General features: G+C 44.9%; 1 protein-coding gene across 1 annotated transcript in view; it reads left to right on the top strand.

The window, feature by feature from the left end:
• The window catches only part of NELL1 (neural EGFL like 1), a 3,594,225-nt gene that overhangs the window by 819,745 nt on the left and 2,751,817 nt on the right, over positions 1-22,663 (top strand). The window contains exons 6-7 of the mRNA XM_085643606.1: positions 12,567-12,639; positions 16,653-16,735. Of these exons, the coding sequence (XP_085499732.1) occupies positions 12,567-12,639; positions 16,653-16,735 (156 nt within the window). The remainder of the gene's footprint in view (positions 1-12,566; positions 12,640-16,652; positions 16,736-22,663) is intronic.

A 22,663-nucleotide genomic window follows, 5' to 3' on the forward strand; every position in this document is an offset into this window, starting at 1 on the left:
AGCCTCATGTCAACACAGATCCGCACCTCCCCCCATTTCTTAGGCTTTCAAGTGACCACTATGGGCGACACCCAGGGGGTTGGACCTGTTACCTTCTAAATGATCCCGGAAGACTCCAGTTTGGCAAGTTCCTTTTCTACTAGTGGCCTCAGGTGAAACGCTACACGCCTGTGGTGTAGGGATACAGGCTGAACAGTGGGATCTATGTGAAGGCATACTTCTTTTCCTCACAATTTTCCAATCCCATTGAATAAATCCGGGAATTTGTATATGATATGTTGCACTGTCTCATGGTGAATCCCAAACGTGAATGTAACAACTCCCAAGTCTTTGGCACCACGGCAACCCAATAGCATGCCCTGTCTATCTTCTGCCTCGTATACTTGTGACCTTATGGAGTTTGAGCCATGTGAAATCACCACCTTGAACTTTCCGCGCATCAGTCGGGGTTTGTCCTGTCCATATGCGAAGACTTTTATCGCCCTGGTATCCAACACTGGAGCGGGCTTCATTCCCTTGTAGAGCTCTGATGACATGATATTGATGGTGGCCCCTGTGTCAATGACGGCGGTGACGTCCTGCTCTTCCACCGGTATTTGACATTGGGGAAGTCGGTAAGACATCGGAGCTGATGTTCCTAGCATGTACGCGGTGAGGACCATCTGCTCTTCTCTCATCATCGTCCATGTCGCTGGTCCCGCTTTGCATCTCCGGGATGAGGTTGACTGCCATCCGGGGTCCTCTGTTCTTCCGTGTCCGGCACACTCATTCGAAATGGTTCACTTTTTACCTCGTGCAGGACATTCCAGTACACAATGTGGGTTTCTTCCACAGAATCCGCAGCTCATGGGCTTCTCCGATTCTTTTCGGCTGGACATGGCTGCTGGGCGTGTTACCACTGCATTAACAGGTTCTACCTTTACTGGCGTGTGGAGGGCTGCTTCCATGTGTGGTGCCCGGGCTTGCGATAGTTCCTTGGTCCTCCCAAGGGTTAGAATGTCGGCCAGGGGCTTGACAGACTCCTCCAGTATTCTTTCCATGAATTTTGCAGAGGTGCAGCCCTGTATGATTTGACCTCTAATTTCTTCCATCTCATCATTGAACAAGCAAGTGCTTGCTAAGTCCTTTAACCAGGTGTGAAATGTGTCAATAATCTCATCCGCTGGTTGGTGTGCCTGGTGGAACACAAAGCGTTGGTAGTCATGGTTCGCCATGGGCTCGAAGTGCACCAATAGGGCTCCAATTAGTGTGAGGTGAGTTTTGGGAGCTGGCACATGCAGCGACTTGGCAATTCTATAGATGTCTTTCCCCCCTGGGTGCAGGAGCATGGCCTTCTTCTGATCATTCCGCACCCCTGTAGCTTCAAAGAATAGGAGTAGCCTTTCCACCCACTCCTTCCATTTGGGTGCCTGGGCAGAAGGTGGGCCCTCCACCAGGAATGGTTCGATGGGCAGAATCGCAGACCTGGTGCAGACAGTCTCTGAAGTGCAACCAAGAGTCTCTCACAACCCTATGGCACAGAGCAGATGCAGACTGTAATGCCGTCCTGCTGCTATGGGGCAACAGGAAAACTTCCTTCACCTAGCCTCACTGATTCCTGCGTGGCAGCTCACCGTTTCAGAGGCACTCCCATGTAGAGTTCAGGCATTCCCCTCCAAGCTGGCACGAGCACCGAGTGCAGTAGCGCAGCACCGCGGCCGCCACAAGGCGAAGCGGGAGGTCCGGGCGCCAACCCTCGTCGCCAATGTGGTGTCACTGCACTTCACTTCGCAGCGGACACCGGGTACAGAGAGAAGGCACCCTCAGGTACGGGCACAGCAGACGATGCAGGCCAGGTCTTAATAATGACACGGAGGCAGTGGTGTATTACAAACTGAGCCCTCGCGTGTGCGCCACAACTGACATCGCGTTCGCTCCGGCTCTATTTTATTGATAACCCCCACGTGACCCATCGACTGTACCAAGGGCTGCAAAGGTCTCGGCCGTGTACACAATCTCACCCCGGACCACCAACCATAATGGGAGATCCCGCCGGTCCTACTTATTACTTCATAGTGTCGACACCACACACTGTACTCTGAATTTCTCTAATCTGGTGCATGCGCTGCAGACAGCAGAGCACAGAGGAAGGCAATCACTGCACATGTTTCCAAGCCATGCTATCTGCCACTCCTGCACTCACTCGGAGAACTTCACAGTTAAAAGTATGCTCTATAGAAAGTGCGAGTGTATATAAAGAGTCACACAGAAGGGCCCCGTGCAAATGCATAGGTTCACGATATGACCCCTGGTATTCCAAAAAACATTTCGAGGTTACGACCGGAAACCTGCACCAGTCGCAGCTTTCCACATATAATCCTGGAAAATGTTGTATTTCTTTATTTTTGCATGCGATAATATACACATTTATATTCTTGCATAAAAAAGGAGCTAGTGGAAATGAACTTGATGTTTTTCCTTCCTTTTTCACTCAAAAGTAACCTCTTGTGCCATGCCCCATACAGGTCTAGGAAGTGTTAACTTCCCTTTCCGTCCCCGGCAAAGAAATGTCGTCTATAACCACCTCCAGGTTGTAAAGGGGTTGGAAAATGGCTTGAGAATAACCCAAATGCATATGTTTGTGGGTGCGCACAAAAATCCAGTGCAGTCCCACCCTGAAACCTCCCTTCACCACCCACAGGAGTAGGTGTACTCACATGGAAACCTCCGTGGGAGTACATCTATTTATGAATGCAAAACCAACATTTCTGAAATCGAAAAGTGGTTTTGCATTCGTAAATCAAGATGTTTGCACATGTAAATATAACTTAATAGCCAAAAGAATGCATCCCCATACCCTTCCTACACCTCTATCTAGTTGAGTAAAAATGAAACCAATGGTTCTTGCTGATGTATGCACATGCTGCCAGGATAGGTGGGATCAGACTCCATTCGGGCTGCAGCTTTTCTGTGTGAGTAGATTCACCACAGGAAACCTTCTCAACCTGGGGCTCTGCAGCGCGTGCAGTTTCGTTTCTTGGAGATGGTCTCCAGATGTTTCCTTGGGTCACTCATAAACCGCTCTTAGCAGAGTGATGTGAACTCTCCTGGACATGCTCAAATGTTGAAAGAAGGTATCAGCTGCTGCTGCTTCCATTGGAAACCCACTCAGCAGCAGCATTAGCGTTGTTAAGGTCACGACTTGCACACTCATATCCTATAGAAAACAGGTCCCAATAACCACATCCGGACGGAATCGGTACCTATTGGAAAACTCATTTCGCATGAACTGCCTTTCTCAGTGACTTTTTATGGGGCACAATAAGTAATCCGTTTGATGGCTTCTTTTAACATAGTTTTATTTTTTATAGTTTTAGCTACAATTGTAATGTTTTAATTAACTGTACAATAAAACTAACCTAGCCTAAGATCCCAATAACATTGCTCAAGGGGCCAAACAATGTCATAGGACGCTGAAAGCAATTTCTAGTCCACCTCAAGGGCGTGATACAGGCCCCCGCATCCCCCACAGTGCGGCGGGGCCCAAGCTCCAAGGGGCCCCCTCGGCACTGCACTGGCCAGAGAGCTCCTGATTGGGCCCCTCTACGTATCGTGCAGGGAGGCCCCCTCAATTTTCGTTACGCCAGTGGTCCAATTGTGGCAAAATTGTTACAGAACCTACTAACAAAGCAAATGTTTCCGTCCCCAGCTACCTCAGCCTGTACTCCTGCTCCTGTGTAGTTTCCAGCTAAGGGTGTTAGAAATGATAGTATCTAAGCAGGAGTAAGTTCATGGAAAATCTCAACTCTCCTCTGGGTTTCATAGATCCTCTTCATTCTGGAATTCAAGACATATATTCGTTTGCAAGGGACTTCTGGTGCCCAAAAGGCCTTCATGTAGGATCGCATTTTCCGCTAGAAACTCTTATGTATGACTCTTTGATACATCAGGCGTCTAGTTCCGGTGGCCACTTTCAGAAGGAAATCAGGGCAAAACAATTGATGACTGGGTGCCATCAGTGGTACCCATTGCTATCCAGTGTACATATTCAACATAGGATCGTGCTAGGGTCTATGTCGGCGGCTGGCAAAGCCCTCTCTGTGGAGTTGCTGATCGGGAGATCATTCAGAAAATATATTTTTATTAGGTTTTTGAAAATGTTCTAACAAATGACAGTCCCTACCATCTTTCCAACTCAGGGGCATGTCCCTGTCACCGTGTGCTGTCCAGTGTGCCATGAGTGCTTAAGTAGCTGACGGGTCACAGGTGTTCATAGGGATGTAGGTCTCTTTCCACCTGCACATCATTCTGGTATTTTTAATTTGGTTTGGCTAATGTATAGGTCCCAGACCCTCTTCCTTTTGAGGCTCACCTGTGATCATAGACACACTGAGTAATAATATATTCATTCATTCTGCACACTTGAAGTAACCTATTGCTGGCAACCAGGGCTCCCCCACCCTGATTGAGTAAATGGAAATAGTACATTTCCTATATTCATATTTTCATGACAGTTCCACTCATCCACTCTATCGGTCTTTATTTTCTATTTCATTCCTGAAGCAAGTTTGCCTCACCAGCCAAGCATGGTGGGATAGGTTGCCTCCTCCCAATAGTTTGTGAGACTCGTCATAATTATAAAATATTGATGACTCACAGGTTTGTGTCTGTTTTCAGAGGCACTTAAAAACTAGTGCACACCACAACATGTATAAAACATTCCCATATTTGATAGCAACAGGTTGATCACATCCCCTGTCTGAATAATCTTAGACATAGGTTCAAACTGCCCAATCGAGACATCAAGTACTGCCCTGTGGGCTGGTCTGACAGGTCAGTGTGTGGATCATTGTTGGGCTGTTTGTGGGCCTGCTTTATAGCCTGCGTGGCCGTTTTGTACTTTGGATTTTCCTGATAATATAACTAACATTGCCTGCAGCAAGCGCAAATCCATGCAGTCGTCCATACTTTGCAGAACACTTGTATAACGTATCTTTATAAGTCCACAATGTGGTTTTAGCTTTCTAATTAACTAAAGCTCTGGCTCTAGTAAGCACCCATTGTCACAGAACAAAACCATACATCTGTCTCTCCCAAAACATATATATAAAAATGTTAATGTGAAAATATTCTACTGGAACAATCCTTATTCAATCTTCATTTCATTATTTAATAGATGCAATGTATGTTTTTATGAGTATAAATGGGTTTCAAATGAGACTTTGTAGCAATTGGTCAATGACTTCTTCCCTTCATCAACATGACTATGGTCGAAGAAATTCTTCTTCACACATTTGTTCCTGAGAGTGTAGCAGACCTGAGACTTCTGAAAGCATTGAGACAGGCCTTCAGGCTACGAATTCACTGCAGTGCTATTGAAAGGATTGGTTCCCTTATTGAGCCCATAATTGTTGGGATGATAAATCAGTCTATTGCAGAGGTAAGAGTCCCATTGCCCTTAAATTGTTTGATGGTGCCAGTCCCAACAAACCTAATCTGGCTTCTTTTCTAATTTGTATTCTGTTACCACACTAGCAGTTATAGCTAAATATCTGTCGAAGGCGCTGGCTTCACAAATGCAGACCCATCTTGATCAAAGCTTCTGTCTCCATCTGCACCTAATTCAGACACAAATATTGGACAAAAAGAGACCCCACGGCCTTTTGGGACAATACTATACACATAGCAATGATTGGGGCTTTCAGCGACATTTGATATGGCGAACTGCTCAGTCCTATTACAAATTTTGTCCACGTATAAAATGTTTGTAAGACCTGAAATTCTTGGCCTGGTTTTCCCCTAAACCTTTTACCTCACCCCTCCCATTTGCTGATTTTTTGTTTCTTTGCTGCTAACCAGTGCTAAAGTGCCTAGCTTTAGGACTGTGTTTACTTTTCCACAGCTAACCAGTGCTAAAGTGCTTGTGCTCTCTCCTTCACACATGGAACAATTTGCCTACACCAAATTGACACATTTAAATTACTTATAAGTCCCTAGTAGACAGTATTACATGTACCCAGGACCTGTAAATTAAATGCTACTAGAGGGCCTGCAGCACTCATTGTGCCAGCCACTACAGTACCACCTTTTGCCAGACCTAAAAAAAAGTTCCTTTTTGAATACTTATAAGGCACCCCTAAGGTAAGGTCTAAAGGCTCATTTAACAGCCCATAGTTTTAAATTGTCCTGGCAGTAGAAAACTTCTTAATGTTCTTTTTCACTGTTGTGTAGCCTACCTCTCCCATTGACTAACTCTGCATTCCATAATTACATTTATTAAGTTAATGTGGTGATGTGCACTATACAATCAAATGAATTGTAATTTAAAATCCTGTTTTACTGGTGAAGTTGAATTTTGAAGTTACAATTCGGAAAATGCCACTTTTAGAAAGTTGGCATTTTCTTGTCCCAACCATTTGTGTCTTCTGCCAGTGTCCTGGGTCACACGGCTGTGAATTGGTCTGCACTTTGGGCGTTGTGCATTGCCTCCAGACAGTAACACAAAGATGGCTTAGGTGTCAACAGGATAGGTCATCCTGGCAGGATGACTGGGGAGTGGCAATACCCAACCCCACTTACTCTTCAAAGGGCTTTGCCTCCTGCACACACAAAGGAACCTTACACCAGGCCTGCCCTACCTTTTGTCATCCTCAAACAAATTGGAGCCTTGGCAGTGGAAGACCTTTCCAGAACCAGATGTGGGAGTAGGACAGGGAGTTCCCTCCCACAAAGGCTGGTACCAGGTATAAATATGAAACCTCCAGAGCCATTCATCAAAACACTCCTGGACCTGTGAACGATTCGGAAAATGACTGCCCTGCTGCTTGTCTGACTGCCTTGCTGTCTGAGAAGGAAGATTGGACCTGCGTGTCTTCATCCCCAGCTACCCAGAGTGACTCCCAGAGTGACCTCCTGTGAGATACAGGGACACAACTAACTTCTCAGGTCTCCCTGCAATGGTCCAGCTGACCTGCTGTAACTAGATGTGCCTGGACCTGCAACTGGACCTGCCTGAGCCCTGCTGCTGGCCTTTGCTGGAGTGAGGTCTGATACCCAAGAGGTGCCCCCTAGGTCCTGAACACTTGGTTGGCATCAGTGAAAGCTCCTCCAAAGAAGTGTGGGCTCTTCACAACAGTAAACAGGCCTGTTCACGCAGAGAATATGCTGCCCGTGACACAGGCGCAGCCGGTACAGATAAGGGCAGATGGGCGGCTGGAGTCGATATATGACGGGATAGGGAAAAAAATAAAACCCCTTGCCTTGCGCTCACTGCATTGCTGAGTCGGCGATGCGTCGAGCTCAAGGTAACTGGTTTTATTTATTTTAGTTTCCCTATTCTGTCGTATGTCGACTCCCTCCTGGCCCGCCCATACCTCACCGCTCTTACCTGTACTGGCCGCGCCTGCCTTGTTGACCGCCGATGTGAGGTGCTGCTGAAACATCGCTCCGATGACTGTTCGTGGCTACCAGCTATGTGAGACCTCGCACTTTGCACCACAGCAACAACAGATTGTGATGACTGCCAACACGAAGCTACAGCAGCACCTGTTCGTTACCCCTGATTGGCTCTTCACGCAGCAATGACAGTTTTGTGATTGGACTGTACAAGTTATTTCTAGGCACTTACTACCTGGATAAATGTCAGAGTGCCAAAACCAGGCTATGTCTGTAAAATTGCATTCTTTTAAAGACGTGTTATACCTGCACGAGGAAGAAGAAAGGCACATTTTACTTCTCAGCACTATATTATTTACATCTATACAGCAGTACATCACAGAAGAAACGTGTCATTGTGAGTCAACAGAAATTGCTCTTGATTGGCTCTTTAACGGTGAAAGAGCTGTAGCAATTAGCTAGAAGCGGATGACTTTCTTACCACATGTACATTCTCTCCTTTGGAAAAGACAAGAGAGACGGTAATAGCAAGTACAGCAGTAAGGCTGCTTTCTCCAGCTCTTTCGGGTCACACTTCATTCTAGCGAGCAAAGCTATCCTTGTTATGCTGTTCAATCAGATTAGAGATCCCTGCCACATTTCTGTACACATAGAGCTGTGCACAAAAATGTAGATACATAAATAGCAGATTGATTTTCACATAGGCAATTAAATGTGGATTAAATTAATAATAAATGGCCTAATTTGCATTCTTTGTTGTTGCATCGTTCAGCGCCGAACATTTTTGTAGGGGGGACTGGGAGATACCATCACGACCTCACAACACCATAGAGTCTTCTTTGCCCTATGCAAATGTTATTTTATGTTTTAACAATTTATTGAGTGCACGAATACCAGAGGTGTCTTGGCACCAGCAGTCCGGAGCAAACCAACCTAGCCCTAGTTAATAAGTAACCAGGTTTTAATGTCTGTGCTGAAGACGGTTAGTGTAGGCAGGGCCCTTATGCGGTTCGGTAAGCTATTCCACAGTTTAATGGATCCTGATATGAAACTTTTGCCACCCCAGTTTGCCTTTCGGCTTCTGGGTAGTAGCATGAGGTTTCCCCCTGCTGACAAAAGGGTCCATTTGGGGAGTACCATTTCAAGGACTGCCTCAAAAACTGCTTGTCTGTTTTAAGAAGCACCTTATAGGTGATACATAAGGCCTGGAACTTGATGCAAGTTATTACAGGAAGCTAGTGTAGATTTTGAATTTCCTTAGCCACAGATTGGAATTTTGGGCTGCCCAGGAGAAGCCTGGCTGCTGCATTCTTCACAGTAACTGAAAGGAGCCCGGGCCGGGAAAGGCAAAGCCGGACCCGATGGGGCCCAGGACAAATGCCACCAGGAGGCGGGAAGACCCCCCCAGACTCAAGCCCGCAAAATGGGGCGAACAGGATTGGTCGTCCCAGGGCGAGCTACGGCACCCCCAATCAGGGGGCAAGCTTGTAAGCGGGGAGGAGGGGTAAGGAGGGGGGGGGGCAAGGCCCTCCAAGCATGCACTCTCCCCTTGTGGTACAGGATATCGTAATCCCACCCACCCACTACAGAGAAAAGGCGGGCGTTGCAGCTGCACTAGGTAGAGGTGAAGCTGAAGAAACCCAAGAAGGATAGACAAATGAGATAAATTACTAGAGGTAGATGGAAGGCTCACAAAGTGTCCTTAGCATGCCTCACGGCAGGAGCACAGAGGGAGCTAAGAGTGGCACACAGCCACAGGCAGAGTAGATGTGATGCTCCCGCAGGGCCCTTGGGATGCCTCACAGTATGGGTACCAAAGGAGCGAGATGTCAGAACTCAGACTCAAGCTGGATAGATGAATTGCTCACAGAGGGTCCTTTGAATGCCGCACAGCAGGGAGCAGGGAGGGACCAAGAAGGGGCAAAGGCAAGCGGGACGGCACTTGCGGCCCAGGCCGGTCCAGACGGACACCCACCAAGTTGGTAGCAAGTTGAAGCCTAACACCGTGAAACAGTGGCCCAGGCAGTGGGCTTCTCCACAGAAATTGGTCTGTCTGAAGGGCAGATAATGACCAGGAACGGACTGAAAGAACTATGATTGCAAAGACGGAAAATGTGTTGACATGGAGGTTATGAATGACCATGAGAATTGCGATATGTATAACATGTGATGTTTTAATGAACTGCAACCTTTTTAGGCACCATAGCACATTGTCAGCGGTGTGTTTAAAGGTTAGGAGGGACGCAGTTGGAAACGGCTGAGGGAGGGATCTCGCCTCTTGGGAGGGGTTGGGTACATCTCTCAGTTGGCATGCATTTTGCACCTCCTATGAGTCTATTCTTTTCTCATTTGCAATGGATCACGCGCTGAGCTGTGTGGATTGCCTCATTTTCATGAGAGGCCACTCCATATTAATAAGAAAATTCCCCTGCATGAAGGCTCTAGTGCATTATAGGGCCTAGTGCATTTGGTACTACAGAGGGAGTGTCGCGTGATCCTTTCTGTGGTAGCTATATGGACACGTGGTGAGAAAAGCGGCACATATCGAACATCCTCCCATTAAAAAAAAAAAACTCCCCCTGATTGTGCATTAAAATGTGCAACATGACATGGATCGCCGAGGACGAGAACTTTGCTTGTTTGCTCTTCACTATCTAATTTGTTTGTCTTAACTTTGATGTCATCACTGCTATATTCAGTACAACTACTGCACACATTAACTTTGAATTACTTCCACTCCTTCAGGGCTTGAAAAGCATGCCCTCTCTGGCAATGTTATGTCACTATTAACTTAACAACATGGACTTAACTCCTGCAACGTGGCTTCTCACAAGTTAACAACTATTCACCCTGTCTGTACACGTGAATGTCTTCAATGTAATCAACTCAGTTAGGTGACGATTGGCATTTACTGCAGCAACTGATCAGGACAAGTGAGCAGTGCAGCAGGGGCGGAAGTGCCAGCAGCTTGTGTGGTCCCATTGCTCTCTGGGAACATGATGCACGTGGGAGGCCCTGCTCGCTGGCAGCCTTTGAAGGTACACTCTGTTCACCCGAGCAACAACTGAACACACTTTCAGCAAAGCTGCCTTCCTGTGCTGAGATAAGTGTTGGGTGAGGCAGGACGCATTGCATAGGCACTGGGCATGTGCCTCTTTATGGAGGTGGCTTGCTATGCAACTTACACCACCAAGGGCAAAGGTGAAAGGGACACGACGGAAAACATGTATTGTAGAAGAGACCAGGAGCCCTTTTAAAAGCTAGACATGTGGCTCACCATTCTCTTGTGACTATTTTATTACATTTGTTACCTTAAAATTTCTTATGCCTAAATTTGCAAGGTATTTAGGATTGCCTCCAGCCATCTGCAGACTCTTTCGACACTACCCGCCATGACAGCGAAAAGATATCACTTCTCTTATATTTATATCCTCTTCATAAAACAAAGCCGAAGGCAGGAAAATTCATGTAAAAAGTTATGGTTTGCTGTTAAATTCGAAGCTGAACATTGCGAGATAAAACCACAAGTGATCAGATCTGTTGCTTGAATTTAATTGCAATCTGCTTGGAAAAATGTTTCTGAGTTTTTCAATAAATCAATTAAGGATGTGAATGTTTTTGATTTCCAACAAATACCAGTGGCTGTGTCCGGAATTATCATGCTTGCTCAGAGGCGAGCTTGAGTGCCTGTTATCAAGTGTGTCCACTGTTTAAAAGATTCATTTAACTCGGAGTTTCTCCGAGTTAATGCATGAAGGACAGACATCACAAGTCAGAAGCACTGAACAGTGACTGCCTCTCTCTGCCGTGGAATGACTGCCTGTCTCTGCAGTGAAGAAGTGACTGCCTCTCTCTGCGGTGAAGAGTGACTCCCTCTCTCTGCAGTGAAAAGTGACTGCCTCTCACTTCAATGAAGAGTGACTGCCTCTCTCTGCAGCGAAGAGTGACTGATTATCTCTGTAGTGACCAGTGACGCCCTCTCTCTGCAGTGAACAGTTACTGCTTCTCTCTGCAGTGAAGAGCGACTCCCTCTCTCTGCAGTGAAGAGTGACTGCCTCTCTCTGCAGTGAATAGTGACTGCCTCTCACTGCAGTGAACAGTGACTGCTTCTCTCTGCAGTGAAGAGTGAGTGCCTCTCTCTGCAGGGAAAAGTGATCATCTCTCTCTGCAGCAAAGAGTGACTGCCCCTCTTTGCAGTGAGCAGTGACTGCTTCTCTCTGCAGCGAAGAGTGACTCCCTCTCTCTGCAGTGAACAGTGACTGCGTTTCTCTGCAGGGAACAGTGACTGCCTCTCTCTGCAGTGAACAGTGACTCCCTCTCTCTGCAGTGAAGAGTGACAGCCTCTCTCTGCAGTGAAGAGTGACTGTGTTTCTCTGCAGGGAACAGTGACTGCCTCTCTCTGCAGTGAACAGTGACTCCCTCTCTCTGCAGTGAAGAGTGACTGCCTCTCTCTGCAGTGAAGAGTGACTGTGTTTCTCTGCAGGGAACAGTGACTGCCTCTCTCTGCAGTGAACAGTGACTCCCTCTCTCTGCAGCGAAGAGTGACTGACTCTCTCTACAGTGAACAGTGACTCCCTCTCACTGCAGTGAACAGTAACTGCTTCTCTCTGCAGTGAAGAGTGACTGCCTCTCTCTGCAGGGAAAAGTGATCATCTCTCTCTGCAGCGAAGAGTGACTGCCCCTCTTTGCAGTGAGCAGTGACTGCTTCTCTCTGCAGCGAAGAGTGACTCCCTCTTTTTGCAGTGAACAGTGACTGCCTCTCTCTGCAGTGAAAAGTGACCGTCTCTCTGTGCAGCAAAGAGTGACTGCCCCTCTCTGCAGTGAGCAGTGACTGCCTCTCTCTGCAGCGAAGAGTGACTCACTCTCTTTGCAGTGAACAGTGACTGCCTCTCTGTGCAGTGAACAGCAACTGCCTTTCTGTGCAGTGAAGAGTGACTGACTCTGTGCAGTGAACTGCGACTGATTCTCTCTGTCCGCAGTTTATGCATGAACTCTTTTTTCTCATTTTAGATGTATGTGCTTTAGACACAACAAGTGCATAAGAATAGGAACAAGACCATCTTTTGTACACCAATCATTGTGATACCTTAGTACATGAAACGTTCTCAACTTTTCTCTATTTAGGTTGAAAAAAACTGCGATTCTTCTAAAAATACTTAATTTTCTTAAAATGCTTCATTTTCTCTTTGAAGGGTACCATTCAAGATGTGAAGATTATGCTGGTGCCCAATGCATACATCATACAGTGCCCGAATCTGAACCGCAGTAAGTAGCAATTTCTTCAGACAAGCATGCTTCTACTGATGTATTTTTAGGCAAGCACTAGACTACAATTCAAATAAATCCTTGGCATTCTGTGTGAATCTATCTCGTCATCCTGCAGTCTTTGCCCCCGCAGAGAATCACAACGCGGTTGTTACAATGACCGCGTTGTGATTTCGCATACCATGACTTCGCAAGTCGGAACAACGACTTACGGAGGGGTGCGCTGGATGTTGGAATAGTATAATTTAGTATGCCAACTCCAGTCTGTGTAGACACTAGGGAAGGTGTTGGATTTTAAATCCAACACCCCCCCCCCCCCCCCACCCCGCTTCCGCAAGTCGTTGTTCCGACTTGCGGAGTAATGGTATGTGGAATCACAACGCGGTCGTTGTAACGACCGCGTTGTGGTTTCCTGCGGGGACAAAGTTTCGCGGTGAAAGTTGTTTACCCTCTGTGTAGATAGCTGAGCTAGATCTACCTACCAACTGGTGTTCCTGATGCTGTACAGGGCGCTCTAGCTTTCTTAACAAACAGCTCAATTTTCCATGGCGAGTTAGATGTATTATTCTGTCTCTGCATGATGGACATTGGTGTATATAGAGAGATCTGCTTGTACGGGGCTGGTTCCGTTTGCTAATAGCATCTGGATCAAAGCCTGTTTTAGTCCAGGAGGACAAAGCCAAACCAGAGGTTAAAGATAACCGCTGACTATGTAAAGAGTTCCATTCAGGTTCATTGTATGTTGTTTCAACATCCTGAAAATATGCTGTTCATCTTGTTCACCTGGACTATCATTTGAATCTAAACAACTAAAACATGTATATGATTTCCAGTGGCAGACGCTTACTTGAGCAGGGGAGGAGCAGTGGGACACAATCGCACAACAGTCGCATTCATGCGTTCACACGCAGACACACACAACAGTTCACAACACGCACTCACAAATACACATCCATGCATTCATATAATCATGCACACGCACAGACACCGAATATTAAAAAACATAAAACTTACCAATTGCAGCGCCCCGGGAGGGAAGCCTCGATGGTTCTGGACAGTTGGGACTGCCACCTCCCCTCATTGACTGACCTCTAGGTGGCAGCAGTCCAACAATCATGACAGAGTGGGATGGCAGTCGGGGGTGTTGCTGACCCCACCCCACTCTGTGATGAGGTGACAGTGATAGAAACTCATTCCTGGGTCACTCAATGATCAAAACCAAAGCACTTAGGTCTAAGTCTATCTGTGACACTCCATCTCGTAATGAGGGAGAAGACCTCGAGGCACTTTGCCAAACTCAGGAGGTCATGCTTACAGGGCTGTAACATCCTCAGCCTGGCAGAGTTCAACCCAAGCAGCTAGTCACCTGCACATTTAGCGCGTGTATAGAACCTGGCTGCCTGACCTGAGCATAGAGAGTGTCTATCAGGCTGACCTTTGCTCAGCCCGACACTCTTTATGTTTGCAGAAAGGTGGGGATTGGGTCCCATCGGCCCCAAAGGACGGACCGCTGATGATGATTTCCTCTAGAACATAAAATTGAAGATTTCTCCAGAGTAATTGATTGGGATCCAAGCTCTTTTGGAAACATAACACCATGTTACTGAGTCCATAAAAGTGCTCTCCAAAATATATCAAACCTGCAGGTTAAACATATAAGCTCAAACTCTGTTCATGCAGAGGCACACTGGTTACATTTAGGGTCACAGAGATAGAAAGCTCTTAATGGTGTGTCTCATCTGGGGTTTCCCCTCTAAATATTTCACAGTGAAGCGGATGGTGATTGCAGGAATTTCCTTAAATACCCTTCCCATGCTTACACGAGCTTCAGTGACTTTGTGGTAGTAGCACATCTACTGAGTCAAGCCACGGCCGATTGTTATGGCTGTTCTTGGTGGAGCAATGAGGAATATCTAAGTGCAGCCTGCAGAATTAAAATGTAGTGCCTATATTAATATACAGTGGGACAGTAGGTACAGGGTGGACTAGTTGGTCATGCCATATGGTATTTGGGCTACATAACCTCTTACAGAAATATTAGATAACCAATATAATCCTAGCCAATGCCATAAAGCACTCACTGAGTCTTTTTATAACTTTTTGTAGTAACTAGCTTTGACTGTTACAAGCTGTCAATCATCAGCTTCCCAAATCAAAAAAGATGTGTATTAACAAATGAGCAAGAGCACATCTCATAAGCTAATGCTGCTGTCAAGTACTATTTTTCCTCCCAATGAAAGTGGCCTTTTTGCTAAGAATTTTAGGAATATACAGTGTTAGCCCCAGGGTGCCTAGAGCCTTCCAGGATATTTGTGGTGGGTGAAATGCTTGAATTAATTTCAGCCACTGGTAATTATCCAAGGCTGCACCCCAGTTCCCCATTATTTTGCACACAATGTAACCTCAGTTTGTACCCAGACATATGCAAATCAGTCTTAACCTGCTCCAATAGGAACAGTCCAGCCAGGTAGTCGCTGAACGGGAACACCAGCGCCTAAGACCGGTTCCACAGTGGTTGGTGCGCTTTAGTTGGGTGTATCTTTGTTCCAGTGGCAGAGTGAGCATGGGTCCCATGTCTGGGCATACTGTTCATACATTGTGCCTCACACTGTAGAATTAAAAAAAAGTGATGGGTGAAATTCATTAAATTAATTTTAGCCACTGGTAAAGTTTGGGACGCATCCGAGTCCATTGTTATTTTGCACACCATGCCTCCTCATTTTTGGATCCAGTCAGGGTTGCCAGTGTTCTGGCCTCACAATTCTTGCGAGACTGTTCCTATTGGAGCAGGGTCATGACTGCATATAACTCAGTCCAAACTGAGGTGCATAGTATGTATAAACCAATGGGCTGGGATGCGTCCTGAGTAATTACCCCAGTATATCACTGTGTAGTGCAAGTTACATTTTTCCCTAAACAGACCTGTTTATAAATACAAACCTATGTTTGCAGCATATTTTTGAAAATGGTAAAAATGCAACTCAAATATATTCTTCACTCTTTTTTCAAATATCTAATTCAATGTTGAAAGTAGAGGCATCGGAATAGTGGAATAGTAAACATTTTCTTCCATATACAGAGCATTGGGGTGTGTGTGTGTGTCACTCACAGTTGTCCATGCATGCAGATTGCTACAGCTAAATAAACATGAAGCAATCTACAGCCTTGTCTGGATTTATTTTTGAAATGCAGAAATCATTACATTAGTTCTTCTTTTTAGTGATCCATTGTGCTATAAATCATCGGATAGCTGGACAGACTGACAGCAAGGAAAGTTAAAATAGCTGTTACTGTCACATTTCATTAAATGGTGCAAATGTCAAATCAGTGATTTGTGATATTGTGTGTCTTTTACACCATTGAAACCCAACATGCATCCAAGTGTGTGAGTACACTTACTCATTAAATACATATTGAGAAAAATACTATTTGCAATTAAAGTGTTCATGCAATCAAAAAGTAAACATTAATAAATACAGACAGAAATACTAAAAGTATATTAGTTAAACTGGGACCTTTGGCTAATCCCACAAATATACCAACTGAAACCACCAGGCATCGTCCTGAACGTGTCTCAAGATGCAACCAGGCTAAACAGGAACTCTTACAGACCTTAAGTGCATTAGGAAAGAAAAATAAACATTGCAACAACTTGTGATGCTATCAGTGTGTAGAGCAGAAGAGTACAAAATAGGCCCAGAAGAGACCTATCTATTTAAGCCAGATGTTCAGGATGTCAAATGCAATAATATTACATGGGATGTTCTAAATGAAATTGATTTAAATAGTCAGTGATTATCACAGAATGTACTACAGAAGGAATATGACCATCTTCGGCATACTTTTGACATCCCTGGTCTAGAATGATCTATCCAAAGGGGAATACTGACTATGAAGTGGTAAATTGGTAAAATCTTTTTTTAAGATCTAGAATTAATGTTTTAAATGAAAATCAAAATAATGTCTGGATATTTGAACATTTATATTTATTTTCATTTTCTTTTTTTATTGAGCATGCCCCACCTGCAGTGATTTCTTGAGTTTGGTCCAGGGCATCATGGATCTGCAGGAGCTCTTGGCTAAAATGACAGCAAAGGTAGGTACCGAATACAATAATTTCAATCGATGTTAAGTATTTCCATTTTTAATCAATGCATAAAAATTACATAAGATAAATGTGATTTTTTTTCAACTTTTCCTTTCTGTTAATATGTTCTCTTTCTTGTTTCTTAATTGGTCAAGCAAGAAATTTGATAATGAGTATAAGCATTTCGTTTTGATCTGTTGACCAATTTGTTTTTTAGCTACTTATGTATCTTACTTCACATTCTAAGTACTGCCAGGTCCCCTTCCTACTCATTTGTATACTAATACTTTGAAATCCCCAGCTGCATAGTGATGACACCTGGATTTGTAAAACGGAATCGACGCAGGACCCTAGTTTGTGCCAGAAGAAACGTGAAACTGTTTGACTAGGTCCTATCTCGAGCACAAGCACAAATGAAAGTGTATGCTCAGAAGAGCATGTAGTACACAAACCTGGAGCAGCAGGTCACCAGCTGCTCTACGTTTGCCTCAAGGTGCTCCCTGACCCCCATGGAGGTGGTTCCACTGGAGCCCCACATGATTTTGGCCTCTCTTGTGGGGGCCACAAATCTGCTTTCAGCTTATGATGCCCCGGCTGCAAGATAAATATTTGTATATGAGGACCCCCAAGTCCCATTTTGAAGGGAGCCTACGAAAGCCTTTACAGTGATGGCACTGTCTCTAACTCTTTAGAAATGGCTGTTGGACACTGAATGTGCATTAACATAGTATTTTTTGCTTTTGCACTTGAAGTGTTTTTTGTAGCGATTTTGTTTTAAGGACTGATATAGATGTTGGCGGACCAGGTCCCGCTGTCGCTTTTTTGACGGTCTTACCACCCGCCGACTTGGTGGTCCGCCCACCCGATTTAGATGTTGCCGTGTCCATGGGCGAAAGAGCGCCACAGTCCCGCTGCCTCCACCAGCAATCTTCGTCCAAGCTGACGGCACCATAGACAGAAGTGCCTGGCGGCAGGAATCCTGCCATAAGTTCTGCTGAGCTGATAATGATGTGCCTTTCTATGGAGGCAACTGTGGCTGGAATCCTGCCTACTTTGAGTTGGCAGAATCAATAGAAATTAGTTAAAAACGTATCTTTTTTCCTGCTTCCTGCTTCCATTTCTGTCTTGAACCCCCTGGTCTAGGCCCCTCCTTTGCGGCTCCCACTCCACTACAATGCCAAATGACTCCGTTGTCGCAGAGTTCTAAGGTAAGGTACTTCTACAGTTGTCCTACTATGTGTTGTGTGTTGTCAATTGCTGTAGCCTCGTGTATTTCTGCATTGCTCTTATATACCATATTTTTCTTAGGTGTAATGCAATGGTGTTTATTTTCCTATTTACCAAGGTAAATTTAACACACCTGTATTGACACCTAATAAAACGAGCCTTTACATTGCAATAGGTCTCGCATGTTTGAGCTATTGACATTGCATTATTATTTGCAATGCCAATATGTCAAACTTTCAGTAATGCGAAACCTATTTCATTGCAAAAGCTTATTTAATCTTAATCTTACCTATGGATCCCATGACATTCACTACGGATCCCATGACGTTCTTCAGCAGGCCAGTGGCCTGTAAAAAAGGACCTAAATGTTCCCCTTCCAGATAACGACATGAATGGGTGCTACATTTGCATGTGTTGGGAGGACGAGGATGTGCCAGCGAGGAGTCAAGAGATGGCAAAAGCTGGCCAACCCATAAAATCAATTGGTGATGTCCGTTGGGAGGGAGCCAAGCACTAAAAGGCTGGACATATGCACAAAATTAACCAACCAGAGAAAAGGAGTTTTAAAAAAGCAGCCCAACTAGCCAACCAACAGCGGTGGGCTAGTCGGATAGTCATAGATAACCCATATACCGAATACAGTATGCCTCACAGAACAGCACATGCGCTGCCCAGTCTCGACCTTAAAAAATATTGATGTGGTGCTTGGGGGTGTAGTGCTAGTAGTACGTGTGGGTGGGAGTGCAATAGTGTGTGTATGTTGTGTGAGTAGCATTCATTTTGTAACAAAAATGGACATAAAACATTGCCTACATATGTTTTTCTAGCAGTCATGACTATAGACATATTAATAGGTTTTACTTACCAGCCTCTGCTCCACCATAACTCAGTCCATCAGCAGACCTCTGCTAGGACACCAATAGCACAACAGGAACATCTAAATCAGCTCAGTGCAAACCCACCGGCCTGACTGCGTACTGTTAGCCAACAGAGAAGACCGCTGCCATGGCAGGCTATTGTCTATTGCCGCAACATCTAAATGCAACGGGCGGACTGCCGTCAGTTTGGCGAAGTAATACCGCCACTGCTGCGGGACAAAGGTAGTCCCACTAAGATCTAAATCAGGCTCTTAGTGTTATAGATCAAAATGGAAAAAATAACTTCCAATATAGGACACATAACTTATTTTTAGCTGCTCAATAGTAACATTTAATTTACAGGCCCTGGATATATGTAGTCCCACTTTACTAGGGACTAACAAATTGAACGTGGCAATTGGGTGTAAGCCACTTTTACCTTGTTTTAAGGCGAGACTACATGCACTTGCTGGTTAGCAGTGGTAAGGTGTGCAGAAATCCAAAGCCAAGAAAAACATGTTCAGAAACCAGGAGGGTGAAAGTAAAACGTTTGGGGATGACTCTTTAGAATGGGCCAAGTCCAACAGCCCTACACCACCCACAGGGCAGGGCAGGGTGCAGTGTATTTAAAACATTGGACATCTACTTTTAAGTTTTCTTTTTTTTTTTACATGGGTGGCATTTTCAAATTATTGCTATTTGCAGTGTTAGGCAAATACTTTACACCTTGATTCTAAGGTAAGCCTGACTGCTCTGTTCTGAGCTACCAGGGGGTTGAGCACTGGTTAATTCGGGTTTGCTTGTGACTTCACCATGACAAGAATTGTGGTTGCTGCTTGAGTATGGTTTCACCCCCCTCAACAAGTTGCCCAATTTCTTACAAGGAATATATAGGATATGTGCAATTCATGAAATAAACACAGTAACACAGTCAGATTAAACTAAGACAGTCTGTTTGCCTTGTAATGAGATTTAATTTGAATTACCACAACAACAGATATTTCTTCAAATTGTGCATCCATTGTAGATTTCCATCCAATTGTCTTTAGTTTTAGAAAATAGTCAGTTCTCAGAGCTGCTGATTATATTCTTTGGGTTTTCAGACAGAGCTAGGCCGGTCTAGCAAAAGGCAAGCTCTGTCTTGCCGTTCTTGCTTAAATACAGCTGGTAACACTTTAACACACCATCCTATGTGTAATGGTATTGTATGGAAAGAAATGTGTGCATTAATTAGGACTGTATACAATGTAAAGGAAAAAGAATGTATCTACGATAAAAAGAAATAATGCTGTGTGTGTGGCATTTTGCCCTGAGGCAGCACAACAGAATACAGTTTACTGCCTCTGAGCACGTGCGGCTCAGGGATTTCAAAGATTACTTAATTAAGCAGAGCAGTGGAAGTGGTACAGAAATTGGATTAGAGGTATTTTACGGTTATAAGTAAAAAGGACGTCATTGTCATTTTTCATTAAATTTGGCTCAGAAATTAAGCATGCTGCACATTTGTAATCCCTGTGACTACATACAGCCACTTTCCTCTGGGATTGGCTGAGGCTATCAGAGTGGTAAGAAATGACCACACACCTTCCCTCGGAATTTTCTTCTCAGCAACAAAGTTTGTGAACTGTTCTAAGAATAGTGAATTTTCGCAAAAGCTGGAATGAAATCACTTTTCTCAGTTGTTTTCACATGGCTCTAAGATACAAAATTGTAGAACTTTCACTATCTGGAATCATAGCTACGCAAACTAGGATGAGTGATGTGAGCTTCACCACTGTGAAGTGCACTGTGAACGCAAAGGGGAAAATAGCTGAACAATTGAATATAAAAATGCTGTATTCACCCCAGTGATCCGACACCCTGCCTTGGAGGTCACCCGGGAGTTGCAATGCCGCCAACTTCTCAATAGGATGGACATAGTAAAGTGGGGTGACCTACACACAGTGGCACGTTCCGCATTAAAGAGCGATTTTTTGCTGATAAGGAGCCTGAGCCGATGGACTTATTTAGGTCTGTCAGATTGAGGCAGAGTGTAAGAGCTGTGACCCCTGTCTACCCCGGTGAACCCCCCATGGTAGGCTCACTGCATAGCCTACTCCAGAATTCAAATTCCACCCATGTAGTGTCCCTAATATATCATAACACACAGAAAGGGACATGCGCGCATGTGGGGACCGCTAGAGAGCAGTGGGAGCAAGAGATAGGGGAACCCCTCGACTAGAGGAAATGAGGCTATTGCTGCGAACAGACAGGCAGGATATCGGCTAACAGCCGGCTGCTAATCATTCATTATAAAGGCTCTTATACACTCCGACAAAGCTCTTTAAGCTTAAACTACGAGATAGCGATGCTTGTGAAAGATGTAGACAGGAGGAATCAGGCTTCCTAGATTTGTCCTGGGAGTGCACAGAGATTCGTCATGCAAATGCCGGTAGTAGCTCTCTTAGGCAACACCGTAGACATACCCTCAGCATATCGAAGATAAACTGCATTAGGGCTCTTGCTGGCTAAGCGAATGGTAGCATGTAAATGGGGTAGAGGGCGGGCACCAAAATTTAAGGACTGGATCAGAGATCTCCTCCTCTGGCAGGAACAGACATTAATATATGCAGAATTACTGCCCACTGCCTCTAGACCGAGGAACATCTGGAACCCATTGTTCGCATATATGCTTGCACACCCGGAGGCGACTAGCGGCAAAAATGACCCCCCTGCCTCTATTGACTAGCTGGGGCGGGCCCGAAGACACACAACAAGGGACAAACTTCTTCAAACATATATGACCTCTCCTATGACACAGCGCATCCCCCCAAGACTTAGGGCTGGAAGTCGGGGAGTTGCTGCAATAGGAAACGCAACATTATTTAGCGCGTAGTTAGCCTGATTCACCATCCCTAACCTGCGGGGCGGACTCTGTCAACCATCCAGGATTTACTCTGGTCACATTAGGCTGTCACCTCTTCCCCCCCCCCCTCTTTGTCCTGATGAAGACCCGCAATGACCACTCAATAGTGCATTAATTGGGTTGAAACGTCGAGGCCACTTCTCGGTCCATATCAAGGCTCTGGGTGGAAAACTAAAATTGGATTAATAGCAGAGTCATTGTTTTCAGTCTGGCCTTTCCTTCCCTTGTAAATATTGTATTCACCGTGTACATAACGCGCACTCAACTGTATCACTGAGCACAAAATGTCACTTGATCACTCGTCACCTTAAAACCTCACCTTATTGACAGTTTTTTATTCAAGTATGGGTAACCTATAAATTATGTAATTTATATAAAACAACTTATTACCCATCAAACTGTGTTCTTTTTCGTGTGTTTGCTTGGATGAAATTGTTTTTGTTTTTGTGTTGCATGAGATGATTATGCATAAGTAATAAGACAATTCAATTACTTGTACAAGAAATTTGTTATGTATACCCGACAGTATACCCGACAGAACCATTGTTTTATCTTTATAAATACCCAGGTTCTGAGGGACACAGGGTCACCCCATTGTTTGTTTGAACCCTCCTATGAAACAGCGCATCCCCCCCAAGACTTAGGGCTGGAAGTTGGGGAGTTGCGGCAATAGGGAACGCAACATTCTTTAGCGTGTAGTTAGCCTGATTCACCATCCCTAACCTGCGGGGCGGACTCTGTACCGAGCAGTAAATATACTAAAAGTGGAAGAATGTCATGGCTGTTTATTCACATCACTGTTAATGGAACTCTCAGACATTTGAATATACTGTATGTACACTGTGTGCTGCATTTAAGAAATGTTAATAAAAGAAATAAAAAAAATTAGATCTTTGTTTTATAACTAACAGAGCCACTTTGTGACCCGGATAATGGTCTCCAAAGCAT

This window comes from Triturus cristatus, chromosome 3_1 (assembly GCF_964204655.1).
Source record: "Triturus cristatus chromosome 3_1, aTriCri1.1, whole genome shotgun sequence".
Lineage (NCBI taxonomy): Eukaryota > Metazoa > Chordata > Amphibia > Caudata > Salamandridae > Triturus > Triturus cristatus.